At 38.3% G+C, this 20,044-nt stretch overlaps 1 protein-coding gene across 1 annotated transcript in view; it reads right to left on the reverse strand.

The window, feature by feature from the left end:
• Nucleotides 1-570: 570 nt before the first annotated feature.
• Nucleotides 571-20,044, reverse strand: part of edar (ectodysplasin A receptor) — a 24,708-nt gene continuing 5,234 nt past the window's right edge. Inside the window, exons 2-12 of the mRNA XM_034304279.2 lie at nucleotides 15,418-15,491; nucleotides 12,092-12,214; nucleotides 11,212-11,393; nucleotides 10,551-10,636; nucleotides 9,198-9,281; nucleotides 8,988-9,113; nucleotides 7,652-7,726; nucleotides 6,620-6,683; nucleotides 5,032-5,263; nucleotides 3,704-3,764; nucleotides 571-1,663 (exon numbers count right to left, since the gene is read on the reverse strand). Coding sequence (XP_034160170.2) covers nucleotides 1,335-1,663; nucleotides 3,704-3,764; nucleotides 5,032-5,263; nucleotides 6,620-6,683; nucleotides 7,652-7,726; nucleotides 8,988-9,113; nucleotides 9,198-9,281; nucleotides 10,551-10,636; nucleotides 11,212-11,393; nucleotides 12,092-12,214; nucleotides 15,418-15,468 — 1,413 coding nt within the window. The 5' untranslated portion in view covers nucleotides 15,469-15,491 and the 3' untranslated portion in view covers nucleotides 571-1,334. The remainder of the gene's footprint in view (nucleotides 1,664-3,703; nucleotides 3,765-5,031; nucleotides 5,264-6,619; nucleotides 6,684-7,651; nucleotides 7,727-8,987; nucleotides 9,114-9,197; nucleotides 9,282-10,550; nucleotides 10,637-11,211; nucleotides 11,394-12,091; nucleotides 12,215-15,417; nucleotides 15,492-20,044) is intronic.

A 20,044-nucleotide genomic window follows, 5' to 3' on the forward strand; every position in this document is an offset into this window, starting at 1 on the left:
GTAACTCGAGCGGATCTGTACATGGCGAGATTAACCAGATGTCTCTACAGCTCTCTGCGTCCTTTAGTTCCTCTCGGAGCTCTGTTCTGTTTAGCTGTCAAACAGCTCACAATATGAAAGAAACACACAAACGCGCTATTAAAAACCGTGAAACGTGTAAAGCCATTTCCGTGTGGTTCTGCTGCTTGTCGCTGATTGCTTGAAACCATCAACAACACGCCATAAACACGGATCTGGAGCTCTTCGGAACGACTGGAAGCTTATTAGCCATCGTTTAGTCTTTCCTTCTGCTGTGTTGCTCCTTGCTCCTGTTAGCTGCGTGCTTTTTTTTTTTTTTTTTATAAAGTTAACGAGGTGCTGGAAATCGCAGGCACTTTATACCGAAAGTCATAAATCCACTAATTTCAGCAAATTAGGGTAAGAACCAGAGAATTAGCCATGGCCACAAGGGCATCACACACACACACACACACACACACACACACACACACACACACACACACAGTTTCATTTCTCAGTCCATCATTTGGTCCACAAAAATCTGAAGTCATTAAGAAACATTTTTGTCAGATCTCATACGTCTCACAATATAACTATAAAATATATATATTAGACGTGTCGATAATCTTTTATACGACATATTGCGATATTCGACACGCAATATTGTGATCGCGCATACTTCAAAATACCGAGGGTCCGTTCTGAAGATCTGCTGTTTGGAAGGCAGCGCAGGGACGACCGTCGTCTAACGATCCTTGTGAAATGAAAATCGCACTTTTAAATACAAGTAAAAACCAATTCAAATGATCTTTCAGTTAAAATGCTGCATAGATACACATGTACTTTCGTTTTTTTTTTTTAAGCTATAACATGGTCTGACATCTGTAGCTATCAGGATTGTTAACATCAATTTATATCAGCATCCTAAATGTGAAATAAAAAAAAGTAGAAGTTGGACTAATTGTGGAGAACGTCACGAGAAACAGGACGTTTCAGACAAAATACTTCATTGTAAGATGAAAAAGATTCTTAAGAAACTTTGCACACAATTCTTGAATTTGTCGAACCTCTCATTTTCTTAATTCAGGATGAAAAATAACATCGTTTGGTGAAGAAGAGGCCTGTAATTCTGGGTGTCCAGCACAACATTGTTCTTTTTTTTGGACTTTTCAAAGAAGAATTTTGCGACAGCCGCAATCGAAAAGTCTAAACGGGATAAAAAAAATGATGGCCAGAAGGGGGCGCTGCTCTTTCTGACACTCTGAGAATCTCACCACAGAAGCGCGGAGAGGATTTTTCTTCATTGCCGCTTAGTTTGTGGGATCTCGGGTCTCTCAAACACTAGCGCAACGTGAAGAAATCGTCAGATGCTGGCCAGAAGGGGGCGCTCCGAGAATATCGAAGCATAGCGCCTCGACCACGTCTAACCTCTCGATCTGGACGAGTCGAGCTAGCAGGTCCGGGATGCTGTATCCGGCCGTGCTGACGCGGTCGAAGAGCTGCATGCCGTCCGTCATCCCTCCGATTTCGTCACGTTTTAATCCAAAGCTCTCGGCCAGGTGACGCCACGTCCTGACTAACGCCTTCTCTGCGCTGTAGGTGGTGCTCAGCATGCGGCTCGTTCGCTCCAGGCAGTCGAAGGGCAACTCGACCGGACTCACACCTTCAGGAGGAGACACACGACGCCACAAAGGGATTAAAATGACTTCATAGAACAATGATCTCATGAGGTGCAATTATTTTCTGAAAGGTGGATCGAGGATTCGTAATATTGTGCTGTTCACTATATCAGGGATGTTATGTGGATATTTATAGCAACATATGAGATATCGAAAACAATACCTAGACCATTCTATTGTACAGAACTTCTCCACATTTTGTAGTGTTACAACCTGGAACTTCATTGGAATTATATGTCGTGAAGCATGGTGGTGGTAGTAGTGTCATTTCTGAGAGCTACCCTTAGCCTCATGATGCTTCTCTGACTAATCCCCTCTTTACCCAGTGGACGTCCTGCTCTAGGCAGAGTCGCGGTTATGACACATTCCTCCCATTTTTACTCGTTTAATCAAACGACAATCATGATACTTTTCCAGAACCTTGTCCCAGATTTGTTTTGATGGCTGCGTTGGTCTTCATGATGCCGTTTGTTTAGGTATATATGTTCTCTAACAGACTCTGGGGTTTTCCAGAAACAGGTGCATTATGGGTTATTTTGTGTAAATTCATGATGTATAATCCCAGTTAAGTCCATTTCAGTTCCAAGTTGTAACACGACAAAATGTAGACAAGTTCAGGGGGGTGAAACCTGATTCAAGGCAGTGTGTATCAATGTGTAGTTTGCAAATGCAAAATGTTTCTTTGGTGCTTTGCTACTTAAAACTGTTGCAATGTTTCATTTCTGAATCTTTCAAGCTTTGGGTTTGTGATTAATTAAGTCCAGGTTCGTAGGTCTGACTTGAGCTGGACTGTGTCCTGATTTCCACTTCACAGACTTCCCGAGACCTCAACTGTCCCCTTAACATAGTCATGGCCGAAGTGAAAACTGAGTTTGACTTGTTTTTTGCTGGAACGCATTATCCCGAAGCCCTGAGAGGTCAGCGTTAATTCTGCACAGTGCCAGTCGCTGCAGGTGGCATTCATTTCGCTGTCAAAACATCAGGATTTAAAAAAAAAAAAAAAAAAAACATGCACAAGTTGATCCCTGTAGAAAAGCCTGGTACAAAATGTCCTGCTTTGTTTGCTCAGATTTAATGCATTCAAGACACGAGATGCATGACAGATGTCCTCAAATTCACTTTCTCCACATGTTCGTTTTGAGATCTTACTCAGAAAACCACACTTTTATTGCATTCTTTAAACTCGAAACTGATTATTCCTGATCCTCTACGAGGAGTTTTTATTTATTTAGTTTGGTTAAAAGACTATATAAAGACTAAAAAAAAAAGACTAGTTATAAAATCTATTACGTCCCACACAGACATTTCAATTTCATGCCCTCGATTTAGTATCTCGTAGCTTCATTCATTTCAATTTTTAAAAAATTTCAGAAAAATTAAAAATAGCAGGATGTGCTGGATCAAGTGCTATTTTATTTACTGTTGAATAATGAAGCCATATTGTTCATTTAATTGTATTGATTAATACCATAATACAGCTATTACTGCAATAATATATTGAAAATATAATATTTATTAAACATTGTATTATTTTTTTACACTACTTTTCATTTTTAAATTGTCTGATGCTGTTCTCTTGCATCGTATTAAAATTGGCAGTCGGCATTTTCTATCCCTGATTATTTATCAGGTTCAAAGGGGAGCGTTTGTGTTTAAAGGTGGCGAAGAAACTCTCCGTCTCGGACGCTTCTACTCGAGACAATTCCGTCAACCTCGGAGGCGTGAACCACATGCAGGTGATTTTAATGATCTGTATGTGAAGGCATGTGCCGAACCCGACTCTGAATACCAGGAACTTTCCTCATCCATTTAAATATAAACGTATATAAAAGTCCAGGTTAAACGTCTGAATACGGCCCAGTGTTTGTCATGTATAGTCAGACATTTTGATTTCTTTGTATTTATTTAGGTGATTGCTGACGTATAGAGTACACTGCTCTTCATTTGCAGTGCTGTTTGACTTTTGTATCAAAACAGTTTAACTTGAAGATCAGTGAAATTTCTAGAAAGAGAAGACGACTTACCCTCGGCAACACCGCACGCTTTGGCGTACAACTCCAGGATTTTTTTCCTTCGACTGTGAATCTGCAGCAACAGAGAAACACAAGTGGATTAGTGTGTGTGTGTGTGTGTGTGTGTGTGTGTGTGTGTGTGTGTGTGTGTGTGTGTGTGTGTGTGTGTGGAAACCTGAACCAACATAACTAGGCTATAAGATTAGAGCAGCGGTTTAGAAGCTTGGCAGAATGAGATGCTCGTTTGATCTGGTGTCAGCTGACTTCAGGCCTGCCGGTGTTCATTTGGTTTTTTTTTTTTTTTTTTTTTAAGGATAAAAGCACTTAATTCAGTCCAAACACTCCGATACTAACTTTTCGTTTCTCCGAGTCGAATCTTATTGTGTAAATAAGATGTTCAGTACATGTTCAGATTGCTAACATCTGTGATAGTAAACTGTTCTCATCTTTAGTTCATATTTTTATGACTTTTTCTACATAATCTTTTTTTTACCCTGAATTTAAAAAAAAAAAAACAACAATCAAATCTTACAGTATTTAACTTTATTCTTATTTTTTAATTCATATTTTCATTTTCTTTGTTCTGTATCATCACTTCATGCGCTTTGCTTCATTCTCATTTTTTATTTTTTTACCTATTTTTTTTTAAATCTACTTTTTAAAAAAAAAAAAATTCTCACACTATTTACTTTTAGTTAAATTTTTTTACTTATTGTCAAATGTACAATTTCTTAATTTTCTACAGTAATTTTATTTATTTATTAGCCTGTAGTCACTGCATTTCACCACATTGTGTTTTTTTACTTCTATTTCAATAATAATAATAATAATAATAATAATAATAATAATAATATCTCTATATATTTTTAGTTAATGTAGATTTACCACATTTTTGATTATCAAATTTTTAAAATCTTGATTTACTGTATTTTTTACGTTCACGTTTTACTTTTATTTTATTTTTTAGCCTGCATTTTACTCCCATTTTTTAAATTTTTATTTTAATTTTCATATAAATAAATTGATTATTGTATTTGACTTCATTCTTGTTTTTAAATGTATATTTCCGTTTTGTTACGTATACATAAAATTAAAATTTTCTGCTCTTTTTTTACTTCATTCTCACGTTTTATTTTATTTGAATTTTCTTTCGGTAATGTGTAGTTGGATCAGCTCGAATTTTAATCCTGATATGACTCTTTATTTCCATGTTTGGATTAAATCAGTATTCTGATTTAGCTCCATTTTCTTTATTTTAATCTATAGTTTGATCCTTTTTATGATATTTAGTTTTTTTACTTTTTATCTTTAACTAGTAAGTCCTGGATTTTCCGTCTCACCCCCATAGTTCTGCTGTTGTTGCTGCAGTTGTTGTTGTTGTTGACGGTGTTGTTGACGGTGGTGTTGATGGTGTTGTTGATGGTGTTGCTCGAGCAGGTCTTGTCTCGAGTGAGATGAACGAGAGATAAGAGGCAAAGATCGGTGGCTCCCTGCTTCTCCTGCGCCGCTTCTTCATCGCTGTCGATGCTGCGGCTCAGCAGCTGCTCGTTCTCAGACGACGCGTCGTTTTCGCTGAAAAGAAACGCGTGCGTAGCGTTAATGATATTCAAAATGGCTGCTAAATTGTACCACATGCTCAGCTGCCATTGCGTTAGCATCGATGTTAGCATCACTATTCTAACGTGTGTGCTGTTCTTTGAGCAATAAATTCGAAACAAAACAAAATGTTTTGGCTATGTGCTAGCATGCTAAAATGGAAATGGCTAGTTAATTAAATTAATATAACAGGAAATACAGCCATGTTAACTGCCACGTAGCGCTTGCTAGCACCGCTGTAGCTAAAGCTAAGCTTCACCTTAGCAGCTTAAAGACAACTTTCGACGTTCATCTGGAAGTTGAAAAGCTGCTCCTTGAAACCGTGTTTCGTATTTAGCTCGGTGTAAATAATGCGTACGCTGAGTACACAACGAGGCAGCGACTCGCCTCCTGTTTTTAACCTGTAGCTAAGCAAACTGTAAAAACTCTCCATTCGCCCTCGCCTTCATCCCGAGCCAGAAAAATAAAAGCTCCTTGTTGACAAAGACGAGATCGAGATGCTCACAGAACGTCATTGTTCCTCAGAAACCCGATACCCGCGTCAGGGTTTGGCAGCCGCTAGCATTAGCGAATTGGCTGGCATGCGCCACTTAGCCGCCATACGTGCGGTGTGAGGAGGAGGAAAAGAAGAAAAAAAGATGACTCGTACTGTTCTTCACCTCGGCTAAATGATCACTCCGGGCTACTACAAGTCTAGTTTTCCTCAGATTTATTTACTAGATTTTTTAAGCTAGCTTTAAGCTAACCTTTCACAGGAGTGTGTATTTAATTAGCTCATGTGGCATTTTTAATGTTCAAAATTTTACAGCTCAATAACAGTGATATAAAAATCAGGACTGAGGTGGAGTTGATGAGTGTAATTATTGCTGTCTGTTAGAAATGACTCAGTGGCTTGTCATTCTCCAGACGTCGGGAAAAAAAAAGCTTTTCACAGCAAAACTCACCTCATTTATCCCTCAGAGCTGTGTGTGTGTGTGTGTGTGTGTGTGTGTGTGTGTGTGTGTGCAGAACGAACATCTCCCTCCCCCCAAGGTGCGTTTTCATCAAACTACCTCAAACCGCATAATGTTTCCAGTCCAAAAAAATAAAATAAGAAGAAGAAGAAGAAGAGGGAGCTGCAGTGAGCTTAGCCTCGTCCTCACTCCTGAACACGCTGAAAGCGCTAGCAGCTAAAACCTTCGCTGCTGGAACTTGTCCTGTGGTGACTTAATTAGCAGCAGAGGAAAAAAAAAAACGAAAGAAAGTTTCGAGTTCACGGAGAGTGCAGCTGCCCTGATGTCTCTCACATTTAAACCTGTTTTCTTCACAACGAAAAAAAAAAACATGCCTTACCTTTTTACTGCTTTTGTTGGAGGAGGCTTGAACTCGTCCTTCTCCGTGAATATTACGGCATTCTCTAAAAAAAATAAAAATAAAAAAATAAACAATTACATATGTTCGATTAGCAAACAAACAGGTACAAAGTCAGGATTAGCATTGGATTAGATATACTCGTTTTCAAATGTGTGACAAATTTTTAAAATGGAGAAAACGCAACGTTAATAAGAGGTTACGTGATATTACGTGTTGTTATCGTTGTTAACGCTTCAAATTATTGACAAATACGAGTTAGCTGTTTGTCTTTTTCCCCCCCTTTTTTTTCTTTTGAAAATCTGTGAAGTTGTTCCCATGATTACCTTTTGCTAGCTAATGTAGCATTACGTGGTTAGCTAGCTAAACGGACGCATGCGAACAACTTCACAGATTTTCAAAAGAAAAAGAAAATGCACTAAAGAAAAAAAAACAAGACAGCTAACTCGTATTTGTAGTCCTCTTTAGCTAGCTAAACACTACGTAGCTAGTCGTCTATGAGGGTTCATTGCGTTAGCTAGCTAAATGGCACGTACCGTGCAACTTCTTCTTCGTTATTAGCTAGCATTTCAACACAAAAGCTAACTTAGATATTAAGTTTATATCGACACATCTTTTACGTATTAGTTTGAATATGTACGATGTCGTAGAGTGCGTAATATTAAAGGAAATAGTTAAACAGTAGCGTTTGGGACACGCCCGATCTCTCCGTCCCTCACTTTCAGCTAATAATTTGCGCTTTTCTGACCTTTTGCCGTAAACTGACAGCTGAAGTCTGTAATCGCAGCGAGGATAAGTGAAGCAGGATAATTGAGGCAGGCGAGAAAAGAGGGTCATTATGCTATTGCGAAGTCGGAGAATTTATGGCCTGAAGCGAGGAACGAACGCCAAACATTCCATCTCACACACACACACACACACACTTCCGTGAACGAGGGAGTGGAGGTGTCTGGAGATAGGCGTGGGGTAATTTTTATTTTAAATGATGATTTGTTTTTACATTCCTGCCCCCACCTTGAGCTTCTTTTTTCTCCTCCTGCTTGTTGGTCGGAGCCTCTATGGTTTTCACCATCTGGCCTGAACAGCATGCTGGGGAAAAAAAACAAAAAAGACAAAAACAAGACAATAAGACAGTCAATTCATTAACTTGTCATTTAACATTTTTTTTCAGAGTTGGTTTTTTATTTAAAACATGAACAACACTCCCCCGAGCCTGCAGACTCTCTCTGTCTCTCTTTACTCCAACTGCTGTTTTCATTTAATGCGAGCTTTTTCTTTTTTTTTATGGAATCTCAAAGCAAATATCTCTCTGTGTGTGTGTGTGTGTGTGTGTGTGTGTGTGTGTGTGTGTCTCAAGTTGCAAGACCACCATCTAACACTCATATGATTTCATTTATGGTTTATTCCCGAGACCGCACTCTCGTACCGAGTAAGAGGCAGCTGGATGCAAATCCCGTCTTACAACGTAACTGTTTATACCTGTTGAATGCTGGACTCTGATTGGTCGGAAGGAGTTGATTAGTTTTCTAGAACAGCAGCTCTGACAGCTGCGCAGGTTACATATATATAGCGCTCATTCTAGTACATTATCGTTTCCATGGTAACAGCTGATTCACAGGGACATGTGACCAGCGGAAGATGACGTTCCACAGCACTACGTGTTACTAGAAATGGATAAAAAAAAAGTATGACTTCAGGACTTCATGCTGCTATTGGCAAATAAGCAACTTTGTGATGTTGTCGCATGACACCACCCTGTTGTTGATTATTTTCCTGTAACAGCGCGCCATGCTGCTTTATTAAACGAACCCAGCACTAGGTTAACTAGTACACTGGGTAACTATAACTAGTAGCCAAGTCTATAATAGTTTCCATCAGATTCCTGTGGGATTCCATTAAGGGTTTACTGGTTACTAAGAAAACACCACCAGAACTCAAGAGAACCTTCTCTCGTGGATAGATAATTAGCCTCGGGATAAAATTACCGAAAGAACAACCACCGAGAACTCAAAGGAAGCACTGGAAATCTCTGATGGTTTTAATGGATTTTTCTATTTTACTGGTTAGAGGAGGAGGCAAGTTCGCTACCAAACTACTGGTGCGCTGATGTCATGTCACATGATCTAGTGAATTTGAGTCATTGCATGTAACGTACAACGAAATTTCGTATCTCTCATGGAAATTTAGCTATTTAGCTAGTGATTTAGCAAGCTAACACGACTGTGTGGACAATACGCTCCTCGCTACACGTTATTTACGTACGTTTATACGAGTCATCCGGGGAATCTACCGAGGCTAGCGAGCCTAACGTACACCTTACGTTAAAAAACCCGGCGTGACGTCGTCTCACCTTGGCCGCTCGGCTTTGCTTTCAGGATGTAAAACATGATGATCATCACTATGGCGATGGCCATGATGAAGATGGTCGACATGGCGATGATGAGGGCTGTTGCTAGGTGACCTTGCCCCGTTGGATCTGTAATGGATAAAAAGAAATATTAAAAACATATATATGAAAATTAAAAAAAAAAAAAAACACGTACGTAAAATTTTCCCGTACCTTTCTCGGCGTGGGGGAACGTGGTGGTGCTGGTGGACGATATTCCCGAGCCACGGTTCGACGAAACGGGGGTCGTTCGCATACCTGGGGAAAAAAAAAAATATATACATACATATAAATATATCATCGTAACTCACAAATGAGGTTTTATTTCATCAGACGTCAAGCAGAAAGTAGATAACCGCCAAATATATTTCAGATACGTCCTGCGTCCTTGTAGCTGAAAGTAGTACCGACAAAGCCAGCGAAGGTTTTGTTGTTGTTGTTGTTTTGTTTTGTTTTTTAAACAAAATTGAGTGTTTTGACTGCAATCATTTATTTTTTCATAGCTTAACGATAAAAACAGCGGTACTGTATGTACACCTTGATATAAAATAGATAAAATTAGCATGTTTTTTTTCTTTTTTGGAGGAGTTGCTGTAATGATGGAAATGTTGGCGGATATGACAAGCCGAGCCTTGCTTTTATTCAAGTCATTCAGCGGCTGGTTTTTAAGTCCAGACTTTGACTGATTAATTGCTAAGTGGAGCGTGATTGCTGTTTTGGCAGAAGACTAAAGCGGTTGTGTGTGTGTTATGGATTTTAAACGCTTCGTATAAAACGTTCGGTATTGATCGGGTCTAGTGGTGGAAAGCTGCTCTTGTCTGTCTTTCATGATCCAGCAACGATCCTGAGGCTGAAGCTAATGATAGTGTTATTAATGATGCTAAGGTTATTACCGCTGATGCGAAACGTGTCTCTCACAGTAACACTAAAGGTGGAAGAACAGGATGCTAATCTGTTATTATTATGAATCTTTATTATTATGAAACATTTTTACACGTGATAAGCGACGTTAAAGTTTAACGTTTATACTCACGAGTACTGAAAGCGGACTGTTTTGCTGCGTGCAGAAGCAAGTTAATAATCTTGTTTTTTTTTTTTTTGTTTTTTTTTTAACACCCTCCGGATGTCTTCATTTTTTTTTTTAATTATCAGATGCTAACTCTGTGGTGCGCGACTGTAATTTGCAGATTAGCTGGCAAGCTCCGGCTCGTCTTTACCTCCGTGTTTTCGTCTACATACTTTTTAACCTTTAAAGGTCTTCAAGGCACGATGTGAGGTCTTTAATTAAAAAAAAAAACAACCGTGTGTGTGTGTGTGTGTGTGTGTGTGATGAAGTATCAGTGTGGTTTTTACATATTGTGATAAACAGATGAGAAAAAAACGTGGTTTAAAGCTTTAAAAATCATCTCTCATTTGTTCTAGCTACGTTTTATTTGTTCTAGCTACGTTTTATTTGTTCTAGCTACGTTTTATTTCTAAGAAACGTAAACGTATACATGTTCTTTGGGTTTGGTTTTCACGTCTTACACTCTTTGGTGTTCCGTGGAGCGTTCTGGCAGGAATGACACACCATGCCGTAGATGTTTCTGGGACGATTTTCCAAGATGTAATACCTGCGAGAGGAAAAGAAAACGCTAACTTTACGCAGAGAGACGATAACAATCGTAAACAATCCCGAAAATCGCACAATGCAGGAAAAAACGAATAAAATCTGTACATCATTACAGTAGTGCATGCCTGTGGAATTGACGTGCTGAACATTTTCACATTATTATTACGTTAAAATAAATTTAAGACAAAAAAAAAAAAACAAAATGGAGGTCAGATGACTTGCGTAGTGCAGCGAGAGAATGAAGGACACATGCAAGTAATAAAATCCCAATATCGCATAACAGGCAAAATATCCGAGCTTCTTTTGATCAGAGATGGATTTACAGGATTTACTGCGATTTTTTTTTTTTTTTTTTTTTTTTTTTTTTGTTCTAAATAAGTGGTCGTATATTCGGAGACTTCTTAAAGCTCCGGCCTTCAGTTTATTAAAGACACTCAATAACGTTCCACTGAAACGCAGCACTTTGTATATTTACATTAAAAGTGATGGAAAGCAGATGTTCCTCTTTAACTGGGTACATTAACGCGTGTGTGTGTGTGTGTGTGTGTGTGTGTGTGTGTGTGTGTGTACACACACCCGGGTAAACAGGGTCCACACTCGGCGTCGCTCTCCCTCGTGCCCGGTGTGAGCACCGTGGCTCTGTACAGCGCGTTGCAGTCTTTATGACGACGACAAATCTCATATTTTCCCCTGGAGAATTTCCCTGGAGGGCACGACACACAGTCGTAGTCTTCGTCCTTAACGCCGTAGCCGCAGTTCTGCGCACACACACACACACACACACACACACACACACACACACTTGTATTGTATTGTGCTTCTGGGGACCAAATGTTCTCATAAACATAGTACTGTGACTAAGAAATAAATTTCTCTCTCTATGTGTCTCACGCACGCACACACACACACACACACACACACACACACACACTCTCACACTTTCACACTCGTATTATAATGTACTGTATGAACCTCTGAGGAGTCACAAATGTCAATAATATCTATTTAAGATACCAATATTAAATAATTGATCTGATACAAACGTCTACACAAGCGAGCGCTCTGAGCTTCCGGGTCTTTGATGTCACGCTCAAAGACCCTCGCTAGGCGCCCTTCAGAGGCTGCCTAAAGATCAAGGGCCCTTTTTTTTTTTTTTTTTTTTTTTTGATCTCCTTTCCGAAAGCATCGAAAACGAAAATAGATCACAGGCCGCGTCTATTACAGGCCGAGAGTGCTTAATTAAAGAAGATAGAGAAACGAGACAGAGAGAGAAACAGGAAGAGGGATGAAAGACAAGAAGAGGATGAGAGAGAGGAGAGGCGGCGGTACTCGTTTAAGATCACTTGTTCTTTTCAAACCTAAGATAAACCGTGGTGTGGTTATGTGCAGTGAGCCGTATTTGGGTTGTTTTGGTTTTCCAGGGTGTGTGTGTGTGTGTGTGTGTGTGTGTTTATACCATGTATGGCTCCTGTCCCGGTTGGCACTGTGGACACGGCCGACAGCTGCTGCTGCTGTGGTTATAAAACTCATTTTCTCCACAGCTGGAGTATTCAGCCCTCAGCGGATACACACTGGAGGCCTGCAACACACACACACACACACACACACACACACACATTCAGATAAATCAGTGAAAGATCTAGTCAACTTCTCTTCACTGGATTAGATTTCATGCCTGGGTTTGTTTGTTTGTTTGTTTGTTTGTTTGTTTGTTTCTTCATTGGCTTCACGTTATCATGACGAATCTTTGCGATTGGTCAGGATGTGCTTTAGAGGTGTTAGCTATCGGTTAATAGTGCGCTTAAAGGAAATTAAAGACGTTTAGTGTTCAGCATTAACGCGCTATTTACGGCGCTGTTCTCTGCGATCCGATCGTTAGCTTCCGCGCGCGCTAAAAAGACGAATGGTGAAGATGAAACTGACGTTACGACGTTTGTTAAAGCTTTTTGTCCTTATGTTTGGTGCGGGCCTTCAGAAAACGTAGCTTCGAGCCGACAGGAAGGCTACGGTTACGTAAAAACAGCCACTCTGTACAACCGTGGTGAGCAGAAAAGCATCTCAAAACGTCGCCCCCTACTGGAGTAGTGTACTGTAGTGTTTGTCCCGTTAGTGTTGCCCTAGCACTTATCACCGTGAATCTTCGCCAGTTGATTGCTGATGCTCTTACAGCTATTTTTTTATTTTTTTTTCATGAATTATGAATGCAGGTGATCCAGAAAATGAAACTTTTGATTCTGAAAATAGAAAAAAACTTGATTTGAGGGAACGGTTATAAAAACAATGTGGTTTATCATGTTTTCAGTGCAGATAACGTACATCATTAGCACATAAATTTTACGGATATGTGACGTGACGTGAGTGTGAAGTGGGTCGTAAGTGGACATAAACAGTGAAATAAATATTTTTATGTTGAGTTTTTATATTTTTATTGCTACAGTTTAAGAGAAGACATGTTATAGATGTAATTTATCTTAATAATTTTTTAAATGATTGACGTGACCAAAATAATAAGAAGCTTTAATTTGTACGATCGCTTCAGCTACGATAATGTTCATTTCTGCTAACGCACCTATGGAAAATTTTATGTTATGTTCATGTAGATTTCCCAAAATTCGGCCCTCTTATCAGAAGATTTGTGAATTATGATGTTTATTTCACAATGTGAATGACTTTATTCGCTAATATTCTTTGTTACTGCTAGCGTACCTTCCAATAAGAGTCGGAGTAACGCATTAACTGCGAAAACTCTGGCAAATGGGCGTATTACAAGTCAAGGCTAGCCAGCTATCCACAATTAATAGCATATTAGCTACCTAAATATGTTAACCTAAGAACATCTCCTTATTGTAATGTTAGCCTATATAATAACATGCTAGCTACATTTTGTTAATAAATAAATCATAGTTAGTAATTCACACCAGTCTGAATTAAACCAAAGTAAAAGCTTGTTGGCAAAGTTTCAAATTTCTTCTCGCAGTAACCTGTGAGACTCTGTAGACGCTCTCTTCCTGTGCGGTAGGAACGAGTACAAAAAAAAAAAAAAAAAAAAACAGAAGCGGTTTGTAACAGTAATTCAGCATAATAAACAGGATTATGCTAAAGTCTCCTAATCCCACGGCTTTTCTGGACGGAGGAATTAAAAGCCTACCATTAAGGGCCTCGAGCTGAGAGAAATTAAGGTCTGGGAACAGAGCCAGAGGAAAAAAAAAAAAAAAAAAGAAAACGGTGGGAGATGGAATGAGAGAGTGAGGGAAAGACACCGAAAATAAACATCAGAGTCAGGAAGGAATTGTTCGCGTACCGAGGCAGTGACAACTAGTAATAATAATATAGATAATTATATAACATCGATAATAACACAGTTCCCATTTGATATGTATACTTATTATTATTATTACTATTATTATTATTATTAGGGGGCCAAGCACCGAAGGTGCATAAGCATCCTATTGTTATTCTATGTTTTCTTCTTCTTCTTCTGCTTCTTCTGGCTCGGGTGTCTATGGCAGCCCAAAGAACCGTCTGGTAAAAAGTTATGAAAGTTGTCACACTGATTGGGGAGGGTCTAAGGAACATTCTGACCAAATTTGGACCTAGTGCTGTCAAAGCTCTAGCGCCACCATCGGGTCAAATTTGGGCCTTATTTGGAAGCACGTTTATGGTCATAACTTTTGAAACATGTGTCCAAAATTTCTATATAAAAACTAAAAGCCAGGCAGCCCTGGATTCCCTGGGTCGGGGCGAGGTCAATGACGTCAGACCCTATGACGTCAATTTCCACCTAATTAGATTTTCTGCCATCTTGGATTTTTTTCAAAAACAGTTACAAATTTTCTCCAATCATCACCAGATTTGGCACACATCATCTTCAGAGTAAGCCTCACAAAAATGATCCAAAAAATTTTGAATGTTCCAAATGGTTTATCCATAATGGGCCAACAAATCTGACAGCGAAGCAACTCAACAGGAAGTGAGGCTGTATCTCAGCAACGACTTTGCACACTGACACAAATCTTGGTAGGCATCTTCAGGACCATGACCTGAGGCTATGCAACAAATTTTGTGCCAGCGCCACCTACTGGTCAAAAGTAACAGTAACATGCTAAAGAATGCTTCCATCTAACTGCCATTTTTGCTGCTCCTCCTCCAAATTTTGTCCGATCTTTACCAAATTTGGCTCACGTCACCTTGACACCTGTCTAAACAATTCAGCAGCAATGCCACCCTGCTGCCCATTTGTTCTTCTAGATCTTTCCTCCTACAGTCAGAGAATTCCACCACTGTCTGTGGTCAAAACATACACATCATGAGTCAAACTACAAATCACTCTTGAATCCCTTTGCCTAAAGTTATGGCTCTGCTTTCCTGTGATTGCTACAATTATAGCGCGTCTGTGAATGTGCAGCTCACCGAGTCTGGGTGCTTGGCCCCCGAAAATGCTGCATGCAGCTTTAATTCTTTATTATTATTATTATTACTTACATTTGGACTTTGTGTTTTTGTATTTGTGTTACTGAGCCATGTTGAGCTGAGCATGTGAGAAATTTGGCTTTAATCTCATGTTACTTGTTAGTTACTTATTATTATTTGTAGTTGTAGTAATAGTACTAGCAGTAATGGTAGAAGGAGTAGTATTAATGACACTACTAGTACTATAATTTTGAAATAAAAATTATACACAGTTACAATTTCAAGATACAATATATTTTATGTGGTCAAATATAAATATATACTGTTTTTTTTTTTTTGTTTTTTTTTTTTTTTTAATATAGCAGCACTCACCAATAGAAAGGAAAGGAGGCAAGATTCAACTGTTGGTATCTTTCGGGCCATCACGTCCCTCCTGAGATGAAAGCCTGACAGGAAGTGAAACAGGAAGCAATAAGTAAGACAGGAAATAGCAAATGATGTAGGAAACCTGTTTAGAATATGAAATGTAAACAGTTTAGAAAGCTCAAAGTGTAGCTACATGATATTACTGACTAACCTGCGTGAGGAATCAAATCAAATCTAATTACCCTGAATCAAATGGATCGAAACTAATTACTCTGAATCAAATGAATCAAAACTAATTACTCTGAATCAAATGGATCAAAACTAATTACTCTGAATCAAATGAATCAAAACTAATTACTCTGATTCAAATGGATCAAAACTAATTACTCTGAATCAAATGAATCAAAACTAATTACTCTGAATCAAATGGATCAAAACTAATTACATTGAATCAAATGAATCAAATCTAATTACACTGAGTCAAATGAGAATAAGAAATATTTACACTGAAACAAATGGATCAAAAGTAATTACCCCGAATAAAAAAAAATCTAAACTAAACTGAATCAAATGAATCAATAGTAGTTACATTGAATCAGATGAATGAAAACTAATTATCCTGAAACAATTGAATGAAAACTAATTACATTGAATTAGCACTCACATAGTTTGAGTTCAACTCATTAAAATGAATCACAGCTTAAACATAAGAACTTCATTCATATTCAAATTCATACCAAATGAATTGAACCAGATAAACAAAATTCGCATTTGAATGAAATAAACATGATTTTAGTTGGAAAGAAATCTAACTTCATCATTGCATTTTTTTTTTTTTTTTGCCCTTAGCTTCTCAAGTTTCTTTCAGTGTACTTTTTAAAGGCGTGTTATCAATACCTGGAGTGCATTTAGCGTAGCATGTGCTATTGCTGCTCTGCAGTCACCATGAACAACATGCAGCTAATTCTAATGTGTGGTCCATCTGCATCTCACCTTCTCTAACCAAATTATACTGAAAACATAAAGTTAACGCTCTGGTGTGTGTGTGTATGTGTGTGTAGGCTCTTCAATCAGAAGCAGAAGCCCCTTCTTTTACCAACACACACACACACACACACTCACACAGAGCTCACATTACGTATGTGGTGTGTCTGTAGAAAAAAATAACATTGTTCCTACGTAACACTGGCTAAATCAAAGCCATGGAAAGGATTCTAGCATGACGAGAAGCTAATTTGGTTTATGAAATGCGCATATGAATGGTAACCAGGACAAACACAGAGAGAGAGAGAGAAAGAGAGAGAGAGAGAGACGTGCTGTAATTACTGTGAGCAGGTAAATTTCACTTGGAGCCTTTTTGACGGATAATTACGATCACTGCATGAAGCAACAGGTTCTGAGAGAGCTATCGTTTTTCCCCACAGCTACTTATTTCCTTTCTTTTCTGCCTCAGACTCCAGAAAAGTGCACGAAAAGCATAAACTATCTCACATTCAAATATCTGCTAAAAAAAAAAAAAAGATTTTGTTTGATGATAAAATCTGAAATGATTCAGATTGATTCAGAATTTGATTCAGAATGATTCAGTTTGAATCAAATGAAATGAATCACTATGATGTACAATTCATCGCATCGCAAAAAATCGTTTTTTTTTTTTTATTATTATTGTTATTTATTGTTGAATAAACCTTAAAAACTAGCCATCAATCATGTGACACTACTTAATATAAAAGTAGTGTACTGAAAAAAAAGGCTTTTATGTCTCACGTCCTTTCCCCTTCAGTGAATTGCCTATTCCGTCAGGCAAATTTTATTGGCCGTGGCTTCACCTGACAAAAACAGGTAAGTGTCCTTTTAAGGCGTCTTCCGTATCGCCGTAGCAACGAGTCAAAAAATCGTGTCCTAATGTTTTATGGATAGAGCTTTAATGTTCTTATGTGTATGCATTGTTTGAGCCTTGATTTATTAGCGTATTAGGACGCTGTGAATCATTTGCAGTGAATCAAAGCTCGTGTAGGTTGTGTAGTGTAAATGATTACGCAAATCACATTCAAATGAATCACAGCCAATCCGAAGGAGCGACCTGGAAATGTAGACTTCGCATTTTCAGTTTGGAGATCGAAAGCTAAAGGTCACATGATTGTCCGTATATTAGCTACTTCCTTTTCGCAGTTGAAAGCGGATGCTAAAGGATCTAAAGGATCCTAGAAGATCAGCTCCTCTGATCCCTGTGTGGATATTGGGGATATTTATAAAATCAACCTCTCTCTCGGCAGATGAAACGAAAGTCTTTTATAAAGTGTCATAATCAGAAAATGGTTTTCTGTGTTTTTGGAGGAAATGCTGCTCCTGAGATGTGAAATTAACTTAATTGCGCAAATCCTCATCTACTGGAGCCCCTTCGGCTCTACGTCTAATCAGCGTAGCGGAAACCTTTGCAGTGAAGGGGAAAAAAAAAACACTTTTCTTCAGGAAATTCAAAGTCCTGCCAAATGTCTTTTCACCCCCGAGCCGCCGTCGCTCATTTATCAGACTAAACGAAGCCACACACAAGAAGCTTTTCATCGCGCTCCAGGACTTTGCCAGGACTCGCCTCCATTTGAAAGGCGACCACAGGGTTATTAATCTTCTAACAGCCACGTAATCTAAGATAAATACACAGAAGTATCATTACCCTTATCATTAACAAGCCTGAAATATCTATTCCTAGGGGACGGATTAAACATGGGGGTTTATTACAATCCGTTGCACTGAATTAAGCAGGAAGAGAATTTATGGCCATTTAAAGTTCGCGGTGTTGTATTTACACAACAGCGCATTTCATGGTGGTACTTTATGAATCAGGTTTAGACGGTTGGCTCATTTTTTTTCAGGTCTACTCAGTAGCTGTAGCTATTGGGCTAATTAGTTTATTACTAGCGCAATTTTACAGTACGAGCATTATTAACCAGTGCTACAGGGGTAAAGATACTTTACAAATTCATTGGCCATTTCTACAAGACAAGTTTCTTTCTGTTGGGCTAATTAGCCATTGCTAAGGTGCTAAGAAGTGTACTTGACAAATTCAGGTTATTTGCTAATTTTACATGGCTAATTCATACTACCCTTTTCTGCTAGGAAAATTACTGATTATCTGTTTCTATTGGGCTCATTAACCAATCTTACCGTACCTTACATATCAAATTCACATTACTGGCCGTGTGCACACTGTTTATGGATTGAATTCACTTTATCGGAGCATTGTTACAGTGCTTGTAGAAATGTACGGATTTAATATTAATATGTTTAGTGTTAGAGTTCGTTTATAGATGTAATTTGCCTTTTTAACCAGCGCTAAAGGGTACAAACAAAGGTACACATTACTGGCTAATTTTACAGAGCTAATCTGCATTATTGGCCATTTTTATAGTGCTTGTGGTACTAATTTGTTCATTTTTATAGAAGTAATTAACACTGTTGCCTTGTTTTAAATGGCTTATGCCACTTTTACATGCAAAACGTTGCTTTATTGGTGTATTTGAAGTTTTTCATGGAACGCTATGGGATCTAATTTGGGCTACTGTCCATTAATCTTCTTTTTTTTTTTTTTTTTTTACAGGGCTGGTTTTCATTATTGATTGTTTTACAAATTTAATTCACATTATTGGACTTTTTTTTTTTTTTACAGGATCAGTGTTACTTTACTGATCGGGTTTTTATGAAAGACACTTTCTGGATCTAATTTGTCCGTTGTTGACCATCTGTGAAGGTTTAATATTACTTCACTGATCTGTTTTATGTTATTGGATATTTTGTGGTACTTTGGGGATCTAGTTTGTGTTGTTGGACATTTCGACCCCGCTTACACCTGGTCACGTCCTGTGCTGTGTATCCAGATAAAACGTTAACCACAAACGTTAAGCCCAGTGTGTTTCTGGTTAGCACTGTGTCTAACATGCAGATCAGCTCATAATACCTGACCACCAGCTGAATTGTGGTTGATGAGTGTGAAATGGTGACAGTCAGCAGTCGCGGACCATCTGCGTTACTGTATCGAGTATTGGGTGTGGGAGTGGTTTCAGCTGTCGAATGGGGTTTGGAAAGATGGATGTATTTACACTTGTTTAACATTTGGATGAAACATGTCTCAGACTTTCTTCAGAGGTGGTCTGAGCAAACAGATTTCAATCTGGTTTATATTTTACAAAAAGCATTTTTTTTCGTGTGGATAATCCTGATCCAGATATAATCGTGAAGACACATGGAACAATCGGGCGGAAAAAATGAGGTCTGGGTTGTTTTTTGCGTTGTAAATTCGCTTAAAAAAAACAAAAAACTGTGGAATGCCATCTAAGCGTAATGTTAAATACATAAATATGACACAATTAATTAATTGTAAGTCCGTAAAAATGTTTCAAGTTGGAGGACACAGCATCTTAATCACATGGAGTGAACTGTTTATGGAGTTTTATGGATAAATAACAGGCTGTGCTGGATCAAGTGCTATTCTATGTGCTGCTGATTAATGAGTGTGGAAGCCTTTTTTTTTTTCTTTTCAAATTAAACCAGTGATTAATGTGATAATTACAATTATGACTATTCATAATCACATATCATCGTATTAGTCGTTTTATTTTTAAATTTTAAATCGAAC

This window comes from Pangasianodon hypophthalmus, chromosome 5 (genome assembly GCF_027358585.1).
Source record: "Pangasianodon hypophthalmus isolate fPanHyp1 chromosome 5, fPanHyp1.pri, whole genome shotgun sequence".
NCBI classification, from domain to species: domain Eukaryota; kingdom Metazoa; phylum Chordata; class Actinopteri; order Siluriformes; family Pangasiidae; genus Pangasianodon; species Pangasianodon hypophthalmus.